Below are 14,873 nucleotides of genomic sequence, written 5' to 3' on the forward strand. Positions count from 1 at the left end.
AGGGCGAACAGCGAAAAGACAGCTACTGGAACAAATCTGAAAATAAACCCCAACTCAACATCACCAAAGTTAAAGATCGGTACTATCAATGTAAAAAGCCTGAATGGCAAAGAAATGGAGCTAGCTCAGGAATTAGATAAGTACCAGATCAACATAATTGGGGTGACTGAAACAAAAAAGACAAAAACTGGTGAGATCTTTCTGAGCAATAAATACAAAATGTTATATTCAGGCAATGACAATCAAAGAAAAGAAGGAGTAGCCATAGTATTCAACACAAAATACGAGGCTAATCTTCTTGAATGGCAGTCAGTCTCAAGTAGAGTAATGTGGGCAAATATGAGAATGGGAACTGGACAATGAGACTTATTTGTGCCTATGGTCCCACAGAAGGTTCTACTAAGGTAGAAGTGGAGGAATTTTTTGATGCTTTAGAAAAAGCAACTGACACAATGAAAAAGGAAAAGTTGGTCCTTGTTGGGGATCTAAATAGCAGAGTAGGAAATGATTGTGAGACATACAAAAATATTTTGGGAAAATTTGGAGAAAAGAGCAAAGCTAATAATAATGGCAAATATCTATTGGTTTTCTGCTCAGGACATGGACTGGTTATTACTAACACCATGTTCCAACATAAAAATGTGCACAAATTCACATGGAGAGAAGAGGAAAGGAAAAAGAAAAGTCTCATTGACTATGTTATTGTTGATAGTGATGTTTTCTCCCTGCTGCAGGACAACAGAGTATACAGAGGATTTGAAATTGGAAGTGATCACTATTTAGTCTTGAGCAGGATAAAATTGAATTTCATATTGAAAAGAATAACATGTAAGAAAGTTTTAAAGCGAATAAAAGTTGAGCAGCTCTCCGATGTGAACTGTAGACTAAAATACACAAAGATTATTGAAGAAAAATTGAAAGAGTTTGAGAACAGGAATCAAACCTTGGAGATTCAGTGGCAAGCCTTGAAGAAAGACCTGATTGATTCAGCTAGAGAGGCATGTGGTGAAGTTGTCTGCAAGGATAGAAAAATTAGAACTTCATGGTGGACACAGGAAGTTAAACATTCAGTGAAGGAAAAGAAGAAAGCATATAAAAGTTCCTGGCAAATAAGTCAGCTTGTGCTCTTAGAGAATACAGAGACAAATGCAAGAATGCTAAACACTGTGTAAAACTAGCTAAACAAAAGTCATGGGAGGACTTTGACAAGAATATAGAAAATAAATATCAAGAAGGTGGCAAAATATTCTGGAGGTTGTTGAAGAAACTTAGGAATGGATGCTTTAAAAGGAGTTAGAGATGATAAAGGTGACATGAAAACGGAAGAAAAAGATATTCTTGAAGTATGGAGTAATTACTTTGAAAAACTGCTAAATGAAACAAGCAGTGATGACAGCACAGTAGTAAAAAACACTGACCAGGCATGCAGTCAGGAATACATATCCATACTTGAAGTAGAAAAAGCCATGAAAGGCTTAAAATGTGGAAAGGCAGCAGGAGTAGATGATATTCGACCAGAAATACTGAAAAATGGTGGTATAAAAGTCTTACAGTGGCTGCACTGCATAGTTGAAATTGCCTGGACAGAGGGACGAATTCCCGATGATTGGAGTAGAGTTCTCATAGTACCCATATATAAAACGGGAAATAAAACTGAATGTGAGAATTACAGAGGTATTTCCCTACTAAGCGTTCCTGGCAAGATCTATGCAAGTGTACTTGAGAAACGATTGAGAAGAATTGTGGAAGAAAAGCTGGATGAAGAACAAGCTGGATTCCTGCCAAATAGAGGCTGTCAGGATCAGATATTCACTTTACGACAAATAGTGGAGATATCATGGGAATATAACAAAGATCTGTATTTGAGTTTTGTCGATTTGGAAAAGGCATATGACAAGGTGCCAAGAGAGAAGCTATTCAATACACTACAGTTATATGGTGTCAATGGGGCATTATATCAAATATCATTATATCAAAATATCATTATACTCAAATCTTTTTTGTAAGTCAATAAAGTTGTAAGTCAGCAGTTAGAATTGAAGGACGTACAGGAAGATGGTTTAATGTTAAATCTGGTGTGAGACAAGGATGTACATTATCTCCTCTGTTATTCATTATCTATATGGATCACATTATGAAGGAAAGTGGTATTCAACATGGTATCAAAATTGGAGATGTTAATGTCAGCTCTTTGCTTTATGTGGATGATGTTATACTTCTAAATAAATCCGCTACAAGTCTGCAAGATTCTCTGACTAAACTGAATAACTGTTGTAATAGATATGGTATGAAGGTGAGCATTAAAAAGACAAAGACAATGAAAATAGTCAGAATCATTAAAAATATCAACCATGTTGTGAACGGAGAACCTGTGGAAGTAAAACATTTCAGCTACTTAGGCACGAATTTTAGTGAAAATGGTAAATTAAATATAGAAATAGACAACAGAATCAGCAAAGCTGGTATGGTGGGAAGTCAATTGAATAAATTAAAATGGAATAAGAGAGAAATTAGCCAGAACACTAAATTAGCTGTATACAAGATAGTGTTCAAATCAGTTTTAACTTATGGATCTGAGAGCTCTGTCAGAAGTAAAACACTTGTGCAAAGACTAGAGACCGCAGATATGAGAGTCCTGAGAAAGATTAGAGGTGTGAACAGATGGCATCAATGGCAATATCATATTAAAAAAGAGGATATTAGGAAAGAACTGACTCCAGGAATGCGTTAGCAGAGCTAATCTCAGGTGGTATGGTCACTTAAATAGAATGGGAGAGGAAAGATTAGCAAAACAAGTGTTCTCTGCCAGGTTTGCAGCAAAACGACCAAGAGGAAGACTAAGATATGGGTGGATTGATATGGTACAAAGTGCCTTAGACGATAGAAATATAAGATCTGATAATGTTGGTGTCTTGACAAGTAACAGACTGATTTGGAGGAAAATTATAGATAGAAAGTTAGTAATGATGTAATTTTTTCATGTGGTACTATAATATCCTGTACACCCTTTGAGGGTACATAGCAGGAATTTCTGAACATGGTATAAGGTTAAAATGTATATGGTTTTAAAATTTGAGAAGCAAAAATGGGATGCAGAGTATAGAAATGGTGAGGATATCTTAGAGAAGGTGAAGACGACAAAAGATCTGGCTGTGATGATGGATAGGAACTCGAAATGTTGTGGACATTTTGCTAAAATTGTGAGGACGATAGAGCAGATTATGGGAATGATAATGCAGAGAACACTGACATGTAGATGTAAGGATGTTATGATTCCAGTGCAGAGAGCTTTGATCAGGCCACATGTGGAGATTTGATCACCTGGTTTTCAAAAGGATGATGAGTTGTTAGAGAGGATTCAGATATGATTAACTAAGTCAGTTTCTGGGCTCTGGAAATGTAGAGTATAAGCACAGATTGAGAGAATGCAAATTGCAGAGCCTAGTGGATAGAAGGAAGGGGGGGGGGATACATGACTGAGACATATAGTGGTAAGGGGTAATTACGAGATTAATGTGGATGAGATTTTTCGTAGAATATCTGGAGATGGGGGGGGGGCATCCCTGGAAGCCATATAAGGAAGATGTGAGCAGGAGGGGGGGGTTGAAGAGTAGCTTATTTGCATGAAGAGTGGTAAATGATTGGAATGCATTGCCTGAAAGTGTAGTGAGTGCAAAGACAGTAAATGCATTTAAGTCAAGGTATGATTGAGCTGTGCATGTAATTGTGGGGCCTCCCATGATGAGTCTCTTGACTCCATGGAGATCTGATGATGATGATAATAATAAATTCTCCATTTTGAAGTTGTCATTTAAGATGATTAACTTCATGTTTATTGATGAATACTATAGCTGCTCTTTTCTTTTCTAGATTATTATTGCCTATTGCCTGAATATAATATCTCTTAGTTGGAAGTTTTTCACTTGGTTATACTATAAATTTAAGATACCAAGAAATTATATACTTGGTTTAATCCTTTGCATCTGAAGTATTTTCAGGACTGGGGCAACTCGTGGTAAAGGTGGTATGACCCCAGAAAATACTTCATGTGTAAACTTTGTTTGCTTACACTTGAATAAAGGATTAAACCAAGTATATAATTTCTTGGTATCTTTAATTTATAATATTTTGTAGTTGTTATTTAGAAGAATCTCACCTGTTTTTGTCTTTTTTTTTTTTCAGTAACATTAATTATGTTTACATGGTATTTCTCTAATTCTTCTTCCAGTTCTACTTATTTTCTATTGATACGTCTTGTTGATGGTGTCCACCTTGAATTCTGCTGATGTCAAGTTTGAGTTTGTTTCAATAGCCGATCTTTCAATGTTTACTCTGGTTTCCCAAAGAAAATGGCAGACCTTGATTAATCAGGTAATACCCCAGCAAGCATATTGTTTTCTCTTATTGTGCCATCATTGTCTTTTTTGGTTTAAGCTAATACAAAATGAATTTGGTAAGCTAAACCCCAGATTTCCAGCCCATCTTCATTGGCTCAGTAGTCTGTTAGATACCTATTATTATTGCCTGAATATATCTTGTAGTTAGAAGTTTTTTCATTTGGTTATACTATAAATTTAAGATTAAGATGAGGACTGGCCATTATATTAGGCATCCCCATTGGTCTTCTGCATTCCTTAAGGGGCGTGGAGGGTGGAGGTATCCTCTCGGGTAGCTCTGACTCTTAAGTAACCCCTAAAATGTTTTCGGAACAGTATATTTAATCAGTGAGACAAAATGATGAGGAATACTAATCCTTGAAAGCAGTTACTGTCACTCAAGTCTGCTGAAGCAAAGGAGTCCCCTGGATATGCCAAGAGCTAGATTCAGTAAACATCTAAAACAAAACGAAATAAAAATCCTCTACATTTTTTATTCTCCAATAGGAAGTAGAAAACAGTCTCTAGCGCTCTTTGAAATCTGATGGTAGTTGGTCTCTACACAGACCTTTGCTACTTCCAGACGATTAGTGTAAACATTAGATGGCATGCACAGATGAAAACATACAATAGGCAACTACCCCACCTCATGTTCCAATTAGAAATTTGTATTATTATATGAAATGGCAGTCAAGTTTTCATGGGGTTAATAAAAAGGAGTCTACAAGAAAAATCCTACTGACCTTTGCCAAAGATCAATGAACTCAGGAACTAACTCAAAAAAGACCTAGAAAAAAGTTCCTATGTTTGAAAGTAGAACTAAAGTGAAAAGGTTTTCTTCTGTCAGTCTAGTGTCATGTGTATTATCAAAAAGCTATGAAATTCCTTCATCCAATGCTGCAAATTAGGATAATCATTATTTTTGCATGTCAACTTAATATAACTAATATTATTTCAAAGATATTTGTTGAAGAAAAACTTATTTTCCAAATTCTTAAAAAAGAGACTCTGGAAATAAAGAAAGATGGCAAGTGATTCATATTTGAAGACAAAAGGAATTTTAAATTTTGTAGCAACTGAGAGAAATTAACTTAAAATTTACATGATTACTGTGTGGGATGAATCACATGAATGGAAATGATCATACAATGTCAAAATAAATAATTTTACTTGCCTCCAGGTCCCACTCTTCCTCTATACACTAACACAGGATTACCTCCACAATGCTGCTGCTGAATAACAATTTCCTGCTTTCTATCACTCCAATCTCCCAATAACCAAGGCACTCGTTTTCCATGATAAAAGAAAGTTACTTGACAGTGAGGCTGATAATTTTTTCTGTTTTTCTTTGAAATATGCTGTAAAAATTGTTGACATTAAATCACTCAATATAAAAAATTTTAATCTAAAACAAACTCAACTAGAACATATGAGTTGTCTGCAATTATTTATAGTGTCTGAGAAAAATAAGGTATTGCAAGAATCAAAACTGTAAATGAAATGTTATCATCATCATCAAATTCCTGCCATGTACCATTAAGGGGTGTACAGGATATGATAGTACTACATGAAAAAAATTACATCATTACTAACTTCCTTTCTACAATTTTCCTCCACGTCTGTTACTTGTCAAGATGCCAACATTATCAGAGCTTATAGTTCTATCGTCTAAGGCACTTTGTACCGTATCAATCCACCTACAACTTGGTCTTCCTCTGGGTCGTTTTGCTGCCAACCTGGCAGACAACACTTGTTTTGCTAATCTTTCTTCGCCCATTCTGTTTAAGTGACCATACCACCTGAGATTAACTCTGCTAACGCATTCCTGGATGCTGACAATGTCAAGTTCTTTCCTAATATCCTCGTTTTTAATATGATATTGCCATTGATGCCATCTGTTCACGCCTCTAATCTTTCTCAGGACTCTCGTATCTGTGGTCTCTAGTCTTTGGTCAAGTGTTTTTACTTCTGACCCAGCTCTCAGACCCGTAAGTTAAAACTAGTTTGCACACTGTCTTGTATATAGCTAATTTAGTGTTCCAACTAATTTCTCTCTTATTCCATTTTAATTTATTCAATTGACTTCCTACCATACCAGCTTTGCTGATTCTGTTGTCTATTTCTATATTTAATTTGCCATCTTCACTAAAAATCGTGCCTAAGTAGCTGAAATGTTTTACTTGTTCCACAGGTTCTCCATTCACAACACAGCTGACATTTTCAATGATTCTGCCTATTTTCATTGTCTTTGTCTTTTTATTGCTGACCTTCATACCATATCTATTACAACAGCTATTCAATTTAGTCAGAGAATCTTGCAGACGTAGCGGATTTATTTAGAAGTATAACATCATCCGGATAAAGCAAAGAGCTGACATTAACATCTCCAATTTTGATATAATTTTTAATACCACTTTCCTTCATAATGTGATCCATATTAGATAATGAATAACATAGGGGATAATGTACATCCTTGTTTCACATCAGATTTAACATTAAATCATCTTCCTGTACTTCCTTCAATTCTAACTGCTGATTTACAACTCAAATAAAGACTACGTATTGCTTGATATAATGCCCCATTCACATCATGTAACTGTAGCGTATTGAATAGCTTCTCTCTCTTGGCACCTTGTCATATGCCTTTAAAACTTAAATACAGATCTTTGTTCTATTCCCATGCTTTCTCAACTATTTGTCGTAAAGTGAAGATCTGATCCTGACAGTCTCTATTTGACCTGAACCCAGCTTGTTCTTCCACAATTCTTCTCAATCATTTCTCAAGTACACTTGCATAGATCTTGCCAGGAACACTTAGTAGGGAAATACCTCTGTAATTCTCACATTCAGTTTTATTTCCCGTTTTATATATGGGTACTATGAGAACTCTACTCCATTCATCGGGAATTCGTCCCTCTCTCCAGGCAATTTCAACTATGCAGTGCAGCTACTGTAAGACTTTTATACCACCATACTTCAGCATTTCTGGTCGAATATCATCTACTCCTGCTGCCTTTCCACATTTTAAGCCTTTCATGGCTTTTTCTACTTCAAGTATGGATATGTATTCCTGACTGCATGCCTGGTCAGTGTTTTTTACTACTGTGCTGTCATCACTGTTTGTTTCATTTAGCAGTTTTTCAAAGTAATTACTTCATACTTCAAGGATATCTTTTTCTTCCATTTTCATGTCACCTTTATCATCTCTAACTCTTTTTAAAGCATCCATTCCTAAGTTTCTTCAACAATCTCCAGAATATTTTGCCACCTTCTTGATATTTATTTTCTATATTCTTGTCAAAGTCCTCGCATGACTTTTGTTTAGCTAATTTTACACCGTGTTTAGCTTTCTTATATTTGTCTCTGTATTCTCTAAGATCACAAGCTGACTTATTTGCCAGAAACTTTTGATATGCTTTCTTATTTTCTTTCACTGCCTCTTTAACTTCCTGTGTCCACAATGGAGTTCTAATTTTTCTATCCTTGCAGACAATCTCGCAACATGCCTCTCTGGCTGAATCAATCAGGGTTTTCTTCAAAGCTTGCCACTGAATCTCCAAAGTTTGGTTTCTGTGTTCTCAAACTCTTTCATTTTTTCTTCAATAATCTTTGTGCATTTTAGTGTATAGTTCACATCTGAGAGCTGCTCAACTTTTATTCGCTTCAAAACTTTCTTACATGTTCTTATTTTCAATATGAAATTCAATTTTATCCTGCTCAAGACTAAATAGTGATCACTTCCAATTTCAAATCCTCTGTACACTCTGGTGTCTTGCACCAGGGAGAAAACATCACTGTCAACAATAACATAGTCAATGAGACTTTTCTTTTTCCTTGCCTCTTCTCTCCATTTGAATTTGTGCACATTTTTATGTTGGAACATGGTGTTAGTAATAACCAGTCCATGTCCTGAGCAGAAATCTAACAGATATTTGCCATTATTATTAGCTTTGCTCTTTTCTCCAAATTTTCTCAAAACATTTTTGTATGTCTGACAATCATTTTCTACTCTGGTATTTAGATCCTCAACAAGTACCAACTTTTCTTTTTTCATTGTGTCAGTAGCTTTCTCTATAGCCTCAAAAAATTCCTCCACTTCTACCTTAGTAGAACTCTCTGTGGGACCATAGCCACAAATAAGTCTCATTGTCCAGTTTCCCCATTCTCATATTTGCCCACATTACTCTACTTGAGATTGACTGTCATTAAAGAAGATTAGCCTCGTATTTTGTGTTGAATACTATGGCTACTCCTTCTTTTCCTTGACTGTCATTGCCTGAATATAACATTTTGTATTTATTGCTCAGAAAGATCTCACCAGTTTTTGTCTTTTTTGTTTCAGTCACCCCTATTATGTTGATCTGGTACTTATCTAATTCCTGAGCTAGCTCCGTTTCTTTGCCATTCAGGCTTTTTACATTGATAGTACCGATCTTTAACTCTGGTGATGTTGAGTTGGGGTTTATTTTCAGATTTGTTCCAGTAGCTGACTTTTCGCTGTTTGCCATGGTTCCCTGGCAAAAACAACGGGGGCCTTGTTTTACCGGGCGACGCCCCAGCCGGCATGAAATTTTGTCATGTTGTACCATCATTTTTTATTTTGGTTTAACCAATAAGAATATAATTTGGTCAGCTAAATCCCAAATTGCCAGCCCATCCTGATTCGTTCAGTATCCAAGTAGATACCCAACAGGGTGCACCACGAGAAGGTGAGGATTGGACATTAGGTCAGAAGCCCTGGTCAGTTCTCAGCATTCCTTTAAAGGCTATGTGGATGTCTCCTCTCAGTTATACAGCATTATGAAAGCTTATATTTATACTTTACTAGAATGTCTGATTTCTCATTTTTCAGCTATTACTTATATTGTGTTGGGAAAAATAAAGTACTGCAAGAATTAGTATTAGTAAGTGAAACATAATAAATGATTAAGTTGAAATATTTGTAACCTCCAAATTAGAGACAAAAATGTATAGAGGATTGCTGAATACAGTACATCAATTAACAAGTATGTAAATGATAATATAGAGAGGGGTGAATTTGAAACACAAAACAGAAGTGCATGATGGAAGTAAAAGGTGCATTATGTAATAAGTAAGGATTTTAGGAGCACCAAAAGAAACTTAGAATATGGCTGATTTCTCTTCTACTTCCTCGTCTAAGTGTTATGACCAGAACTGAATATAAATAAGCCTGTCATATTTTTATGGTCACACCACCTAAATTAGAACCAATGGTTATAAAATATTTTCCCAATTTACCTTTTTCTTTAAATGGAAATTCTCACAACAGTCACACACTTGTCTCCAACTAAAAACTGTTGTCCATAACTTATGTTAATTTTAACGACACTACAACACCAGATAAAATCAAATTATAAAAGGATGTTTATTAACTGGCTAATATTTCATTGGATTTCAAACTGGCATCTTCAGAGCAAAACAACACATTACAGTTTATACATGACAATGAGTGAGTGAAACAAGTCAAATTGTAATGGACAAAAGATCTAGTCCTAATTTGGAACCCTCTAATGATGAATAGAGCTGCCATAGCTCAGTTGGTATAGATGAGCCCTATGGTTAAAACATCCAGGTTCAAATCCCTTCTTTAACGAGAGGAACCTTTATCAGGTGTTTTCATCAAATGGTGGGTTAACTATACAGAAGTGGAGGATTGTTTTCTCCAGGAAACTCAGGTTTTTTTTGTCCCTCAAAACAGAGACAAACTGGCCCAGTGAGTACATATATCTACAGACATCCCCAGATATCTACAGACTGTGAGATGAAAGAGATTAGAGCCTCATCATCTTATTTCTCTTCTGTACATTATGGATTTCAAGTAGATCCATAATAGTCAATCTCCTGGATGGAGATAGCACTTTACAGGACAAGACAATATTGAATAAAAGCAGTATTACAGCTGAGTAGGAGTTGACCTTAAAATGACAATCTCCCTATTTTGGGCAGATTAATGCAGCCATACTTGTTAAAGTTAGGAGAATGCTTCATAGCCACTACTGACTCTAAAAATAGTCTTTCTGACCTGTAATATCTCATACATAGCACACTGGTTTTCTTCAATCTAATCCTGTGTGAAAGGGTTTCCAAAGCATGACTGCCAGTCCCAACTTGCCATGATAATTGTAGCAAATGCATTTCTTATGTTTTCCAGGGCAGATATTAAGTTCTCCCTGTCTGATCATAGTAGGCTAAGTCACAGTCACAGGAAACTTCATACATGCCAAGATATGCTAGAGGATGGAGTGTGGTCCTTGATCCTCAGAAGAGTGGATCAAGGCTCTAATTTGACATGTTATTAGAATGTAGTGTGAAGTTTTATTTAATTAGTACTTTTGGTATCTTTTCAGATGTACCTTGGATATATGGAATAGAAATAGTGTGACATTTTGTTCTTGTGTGGGAAAGTAGGGGGAGCTATGTAGTATTTTATCTATTTTGGAAGTGCTGTAGCCATTGTCAAGAAAGCATGGCAAAGCTGCATTATTAGAATAAACAGCTTTGGCTCTGTAAGTGTTTCTAGAATTCCATAATATTGGGCTGGATGATGTGATTGTTTAGGTATCTCTCTCTCTGCGTGTTTGTGTTGATGTTTTATAAATAGAAAAAGACAGTGTTTTCTTGATGAATGTATCAAGAAAAGGCAAATAGTTATTTGATTCTTTTTTTCTAATGTAAAATGAATTTTGGGGTGTTGACTGTTAAAACAAGTTACAAAAGAACCCACGGTGTCTTGTTCACGAGGCCAAATGGCAAACACATCATCAACAAAGCGTAACCAATAACCATGCTGAGAGTTTGAAAGTTTGTGTTCACTGGATTAGAAATACTTTGTTCTCAAAGCATTCCATGTAAAAGATGGGAGGGGGAGGGGGACGACTCATTGCAGTGCCATTAAACTATTTGTAGATCTTTTCTTGCCAAGTAAAGTAACCTGTATACATAGTAAATGTGAATAGCTCAAAGATATTGGGATGTCTGCATTTCTAAGGATGTAATTTTTTATTAGTGTTTTAAAATGGAGAAAGAATTTTTTTTATATATAAAAGTAGAGGAGTCACTAGTGTGTGTTTGGGGGAAGGGAGGCAAGTGATTTAGCGGATTGCTAAGCAAGCTTATAAGTTGGATACTTATAAGCTTGCTCTATCAGCAACTATAGAATCAGCAATAGCTATGAAGCATTCTTCTAACTTTAACAAGAATGGCTACATTAATTTGTCAAAAATTTGGGAGACTGTCATTTTAAGATGAACTCCTACTCAACTGTAATACTTCTTTCATTCAACATTAGAGGGTGGTAAATTAAGACTAGATCTTTTGTCCATTAAAGTTTGAATTGTTTTACTTACTCACTCACTTTTGCATGGAAACTGGAATGTGCTGTTTTCATCTGAAGATGCTGGTTTGAAATCCAGTAAAATATAAGCCAGTCAATAAACATCCTTTTATAATTTAATTTTCTTTGGTGTTATTGGTGTTATAATACCATTAAAATTAAATAAATAATGTCCAATACCTAAGTCTGTCAGCTACAGAAAACACTATTAAGTCCAAATCAACAGCACTGCTTAATCCATGGGCTGAACTTGAATGGTGATACTTACCTCATTGCTGTCTTTCATTCATTTGTAAACTGAATGTATATCACAATCAGTAAAAAGTTTGTTGCAAATAGTGTAAAAGAGTTAATATCATATTTCTTCAAATCAAGAGGAGTAATGGTTGATAGTTGTGAAAAACTACCTGATGTCCTCATGTTAAATTAAATCTGGACATAAATCAAGATTTTCCTTGAAGGTCTGGAAAAAATCTGTTATAGTCAACTGAAAAGTCTCAATGAAGCTTCATGGCATAATACTGTTCTAATGAAAATTCACCATAGCAAACTGTCCATTAAGACAAACTATTTCTGTGATCAGTACAAGTCTGCTATAGTGAGAATTAATAATTTGTTTAGTATCCAAACACTAACCATGAGGTGTGACAGCATCTGAACATGCCTAGCTGTATAAGCATGTGAATTATAAAATATGAATGATATAATTTTATTTTTTCAGACTATTCAAAAACATATTATACAAAACAATGATTTCTACACAACAAATTGCTTGTGACTTAAATTAAAATGAATTCTTACCTTCTTGCGTTTTCTATTGATAGCTGTCTCTTCAGAACTGCTATCATCTCGTTCACTTGAACTAGACAATCTCTGCTTATACACAAAATTATTAGGTCTTTGGGATTTATTCCATCTTCTTCTTTGTGTTACTGCAGATGCACTTTTAACTCCCTTATGTGTAGATCTGAATCTACGGCTACTACACAGAACATCAGCTGACTGATGTCGCTGTCTCGAGGTAGGTCTCGTGACATGGAAACCATCTGTAGAAGGATAAGTGAGAAGATAAGGAGATAATGGGCAGGGAAGCATTGATTTTGCTGGTTGATATGGTAAACGGTGAAGGGATCCAAGAGAATGGGAGAGCTAATTACAAAGAGAGGGGAGGAAAAAGGAGTAAAATATTTCTGATAAATAATTCATCTTACAGCCTGTTTCAGAAATTTATAATAACAAAAATCTGACATTTAGAAAACAAAATAAAGAGAACTTTCTGGATTATCTTAGTAAATATATTGAGGTGAGGGGATCATTTCAAAAGTTTAATAGTTTCTCAACTTTGCACCAGTTGTAAGTTAAACTATGCAAAAATATCATGTGCTCATTTTCTATTTCTAGTGTCCTTATTCAGCAAAATTAGACCTTGAAAGTGGAAGAAAATCTGACTCAAGTTGGATATTGTGCATTTTGCATGACAATGTGAGGCTACATGTTTCACATGAAGTATTTGATCTTAATGAAAGTATGAAGGCAACTGTTTCCTCATCCTCATACAATCCTGACATGAGCTCTCCAGATTTTGATCTGTTCCATAAACTGAAAGGTCACTATCTGAAGTGCTTCACTGCACATGACAATTTGCTGACAGGAATACAAGACTTATCTAAATTCTGATAAGCAGTGATAAGGCAAAATGGAAATTATATTGAAGGCCTGAAAAAATATATTTTGTTAATATATTTTTTGATTTAACAATGGGTATGGAAATTTTTAAATAATCCTGATTTTATTTTATGAAACTGACGAAAAAGAGAGAGAAATTTGTACCACTGACAAGCCAAATCATGATATTGACTAAAGGATTAAGACAGGATTGAAGCAAGGAGATGCTCTCCCATCTGATTAAACTTAGGTTTAGAAAAACTAAAAGATAACGATGACTAATTGGAGGAAATGCTGAAGACATTAGAATAGCATTCAGAAAACTCAAAACTTCTGATGAAAAACTAGAATTACAGCTCTACTAGGCTAAAAACTGAATATTTAAAAGTAAGTAGAAACCACAATCAAGAGGAAAATGACCAGTTAACTATTGATAACCTGAAATTTAAAAATGTCACTTCCTTCAAATATCTTGGAACTTTGATTACTCAAGAGAATGTCTCAAAATTCTCTCAAGCAGAGTTAAAACAGAACTATACAGAACAATCATTAGACCTATCCTTTTACTTGGAGCAGAAAAGTGGAGTATAACAGACCAAGATGCAAAAGTGGTGTGCAGATCTTTGAAAATAAAATCCTGAAATCCTGCTCTCCCAAGAAATAAATCACATAAAGTCCATCTTTAGAAATATTCCATCTATTGTTATCTAATTTTTTCTAAATCTGGTTGCTCACTGGATAATTCAATGAAAATATTATACTTCTGATTATTTTTGTATATAATTATAATATTATGCAAAGCAAATTTATTCCTCTGTAGTTTTCTGGATTTGTCCCCTCTCTCTTTTTTTTTTTTTTTTTGAAAATTGAGATTAGACTTTTTTGCCGCTTTATGTGGAAGATGTTATACTTATAAATAAATCCGCTACTAGTCTGCAAGATTCACTGACTAAATTGAATAACTGTTGTAATAGATATGGTACGAAGGTCAGCAATAAAAAGACAAAGAAAATGAAAATAGGCAGAATCACTGAAAATGTCAACTGTGTTTTGAATGGAGAACCTATAGAACAAGTAAAACATTTCAGCTACTTAGGCACGATTTTTAGTGAAGATGGTAAATTAAATATAGAAATAGACAACAGAATCAACAAAGTTGGTATGGTAGGAAGTCAAATGAATAAATTCATATGGAATAACAGAAAAAAGCCTTCCTGAAGCACTGCTGGGATAACCAGGTAATCCCTAACTGTGTGAAATTCAAGCACCGTTTCTCTTCGCAAAAGGCACTTTGTATTTACAACCGTGCCAGCCAAGCCTTACTCAGAGAACAAATTGTCGCCACTCGCCATTTCCTGAGTGAAGCTAACTCAGCTATACAGGCACTCGAGGATGACCTTTCAGGCACCTTAAGCCACGAAATTTGGTCAATTTTATACGACATCTCGTGCACTGCAGCGGAGAAAGAGTTTAAAATA

The 14,873-nt window shown here is 35.1% G+C and overlaps 1 protein-coding gene across 3 annotated transcripts in view; it reads right to left on the reverse strand.

Annotated features, from left to right (window-relative positions):
* The window catches only part of LOC150097405 (uncharacterized), a 181,073-nt gene that overhangs the window by 75,429 nt on the left and 90,771 nt on the right, over positions 1 to 14,873 (reverse strand). For all 3 annotated transcript variants that reach the window (XM_090406761.1, XM_090406759.1, XM_090406760.1), the window contains exons 6-7: positions 12,532 to 12,879; positions 5,551 to 5,734 (exon numbers count right to left, since the gene is read on the reverse strand). In XM_090406761.1, coding sequence (XP_090262887.1) covers positions 5,551 to 5,734; positions 12,532 to 12,879 — 532 coding nt within the window. The remainder of the gene's footprint in view (positions 1 to 5,550; positions 5,735 to 12,531; positions 12,880 to 14,873) is intronic.

Source organism: Typopeltis vanoorti, chromosome 17 (genome assembly GCF_054136105.1).
Source record: "Typopeltis vanoorti isolate ZY-2024b chromosome 17, IOZ_Tvanoo_1.0, whole genome shotgun sequence".
In the NCBI taxonomy this organism is placed as follows: domain Eukaryota; kingdom Metazoa; phylum Arthropoda; class Arachnida; order Uropygi; family Thelyphonidae; genus Typopeltis; species Typopeltis vanoorti.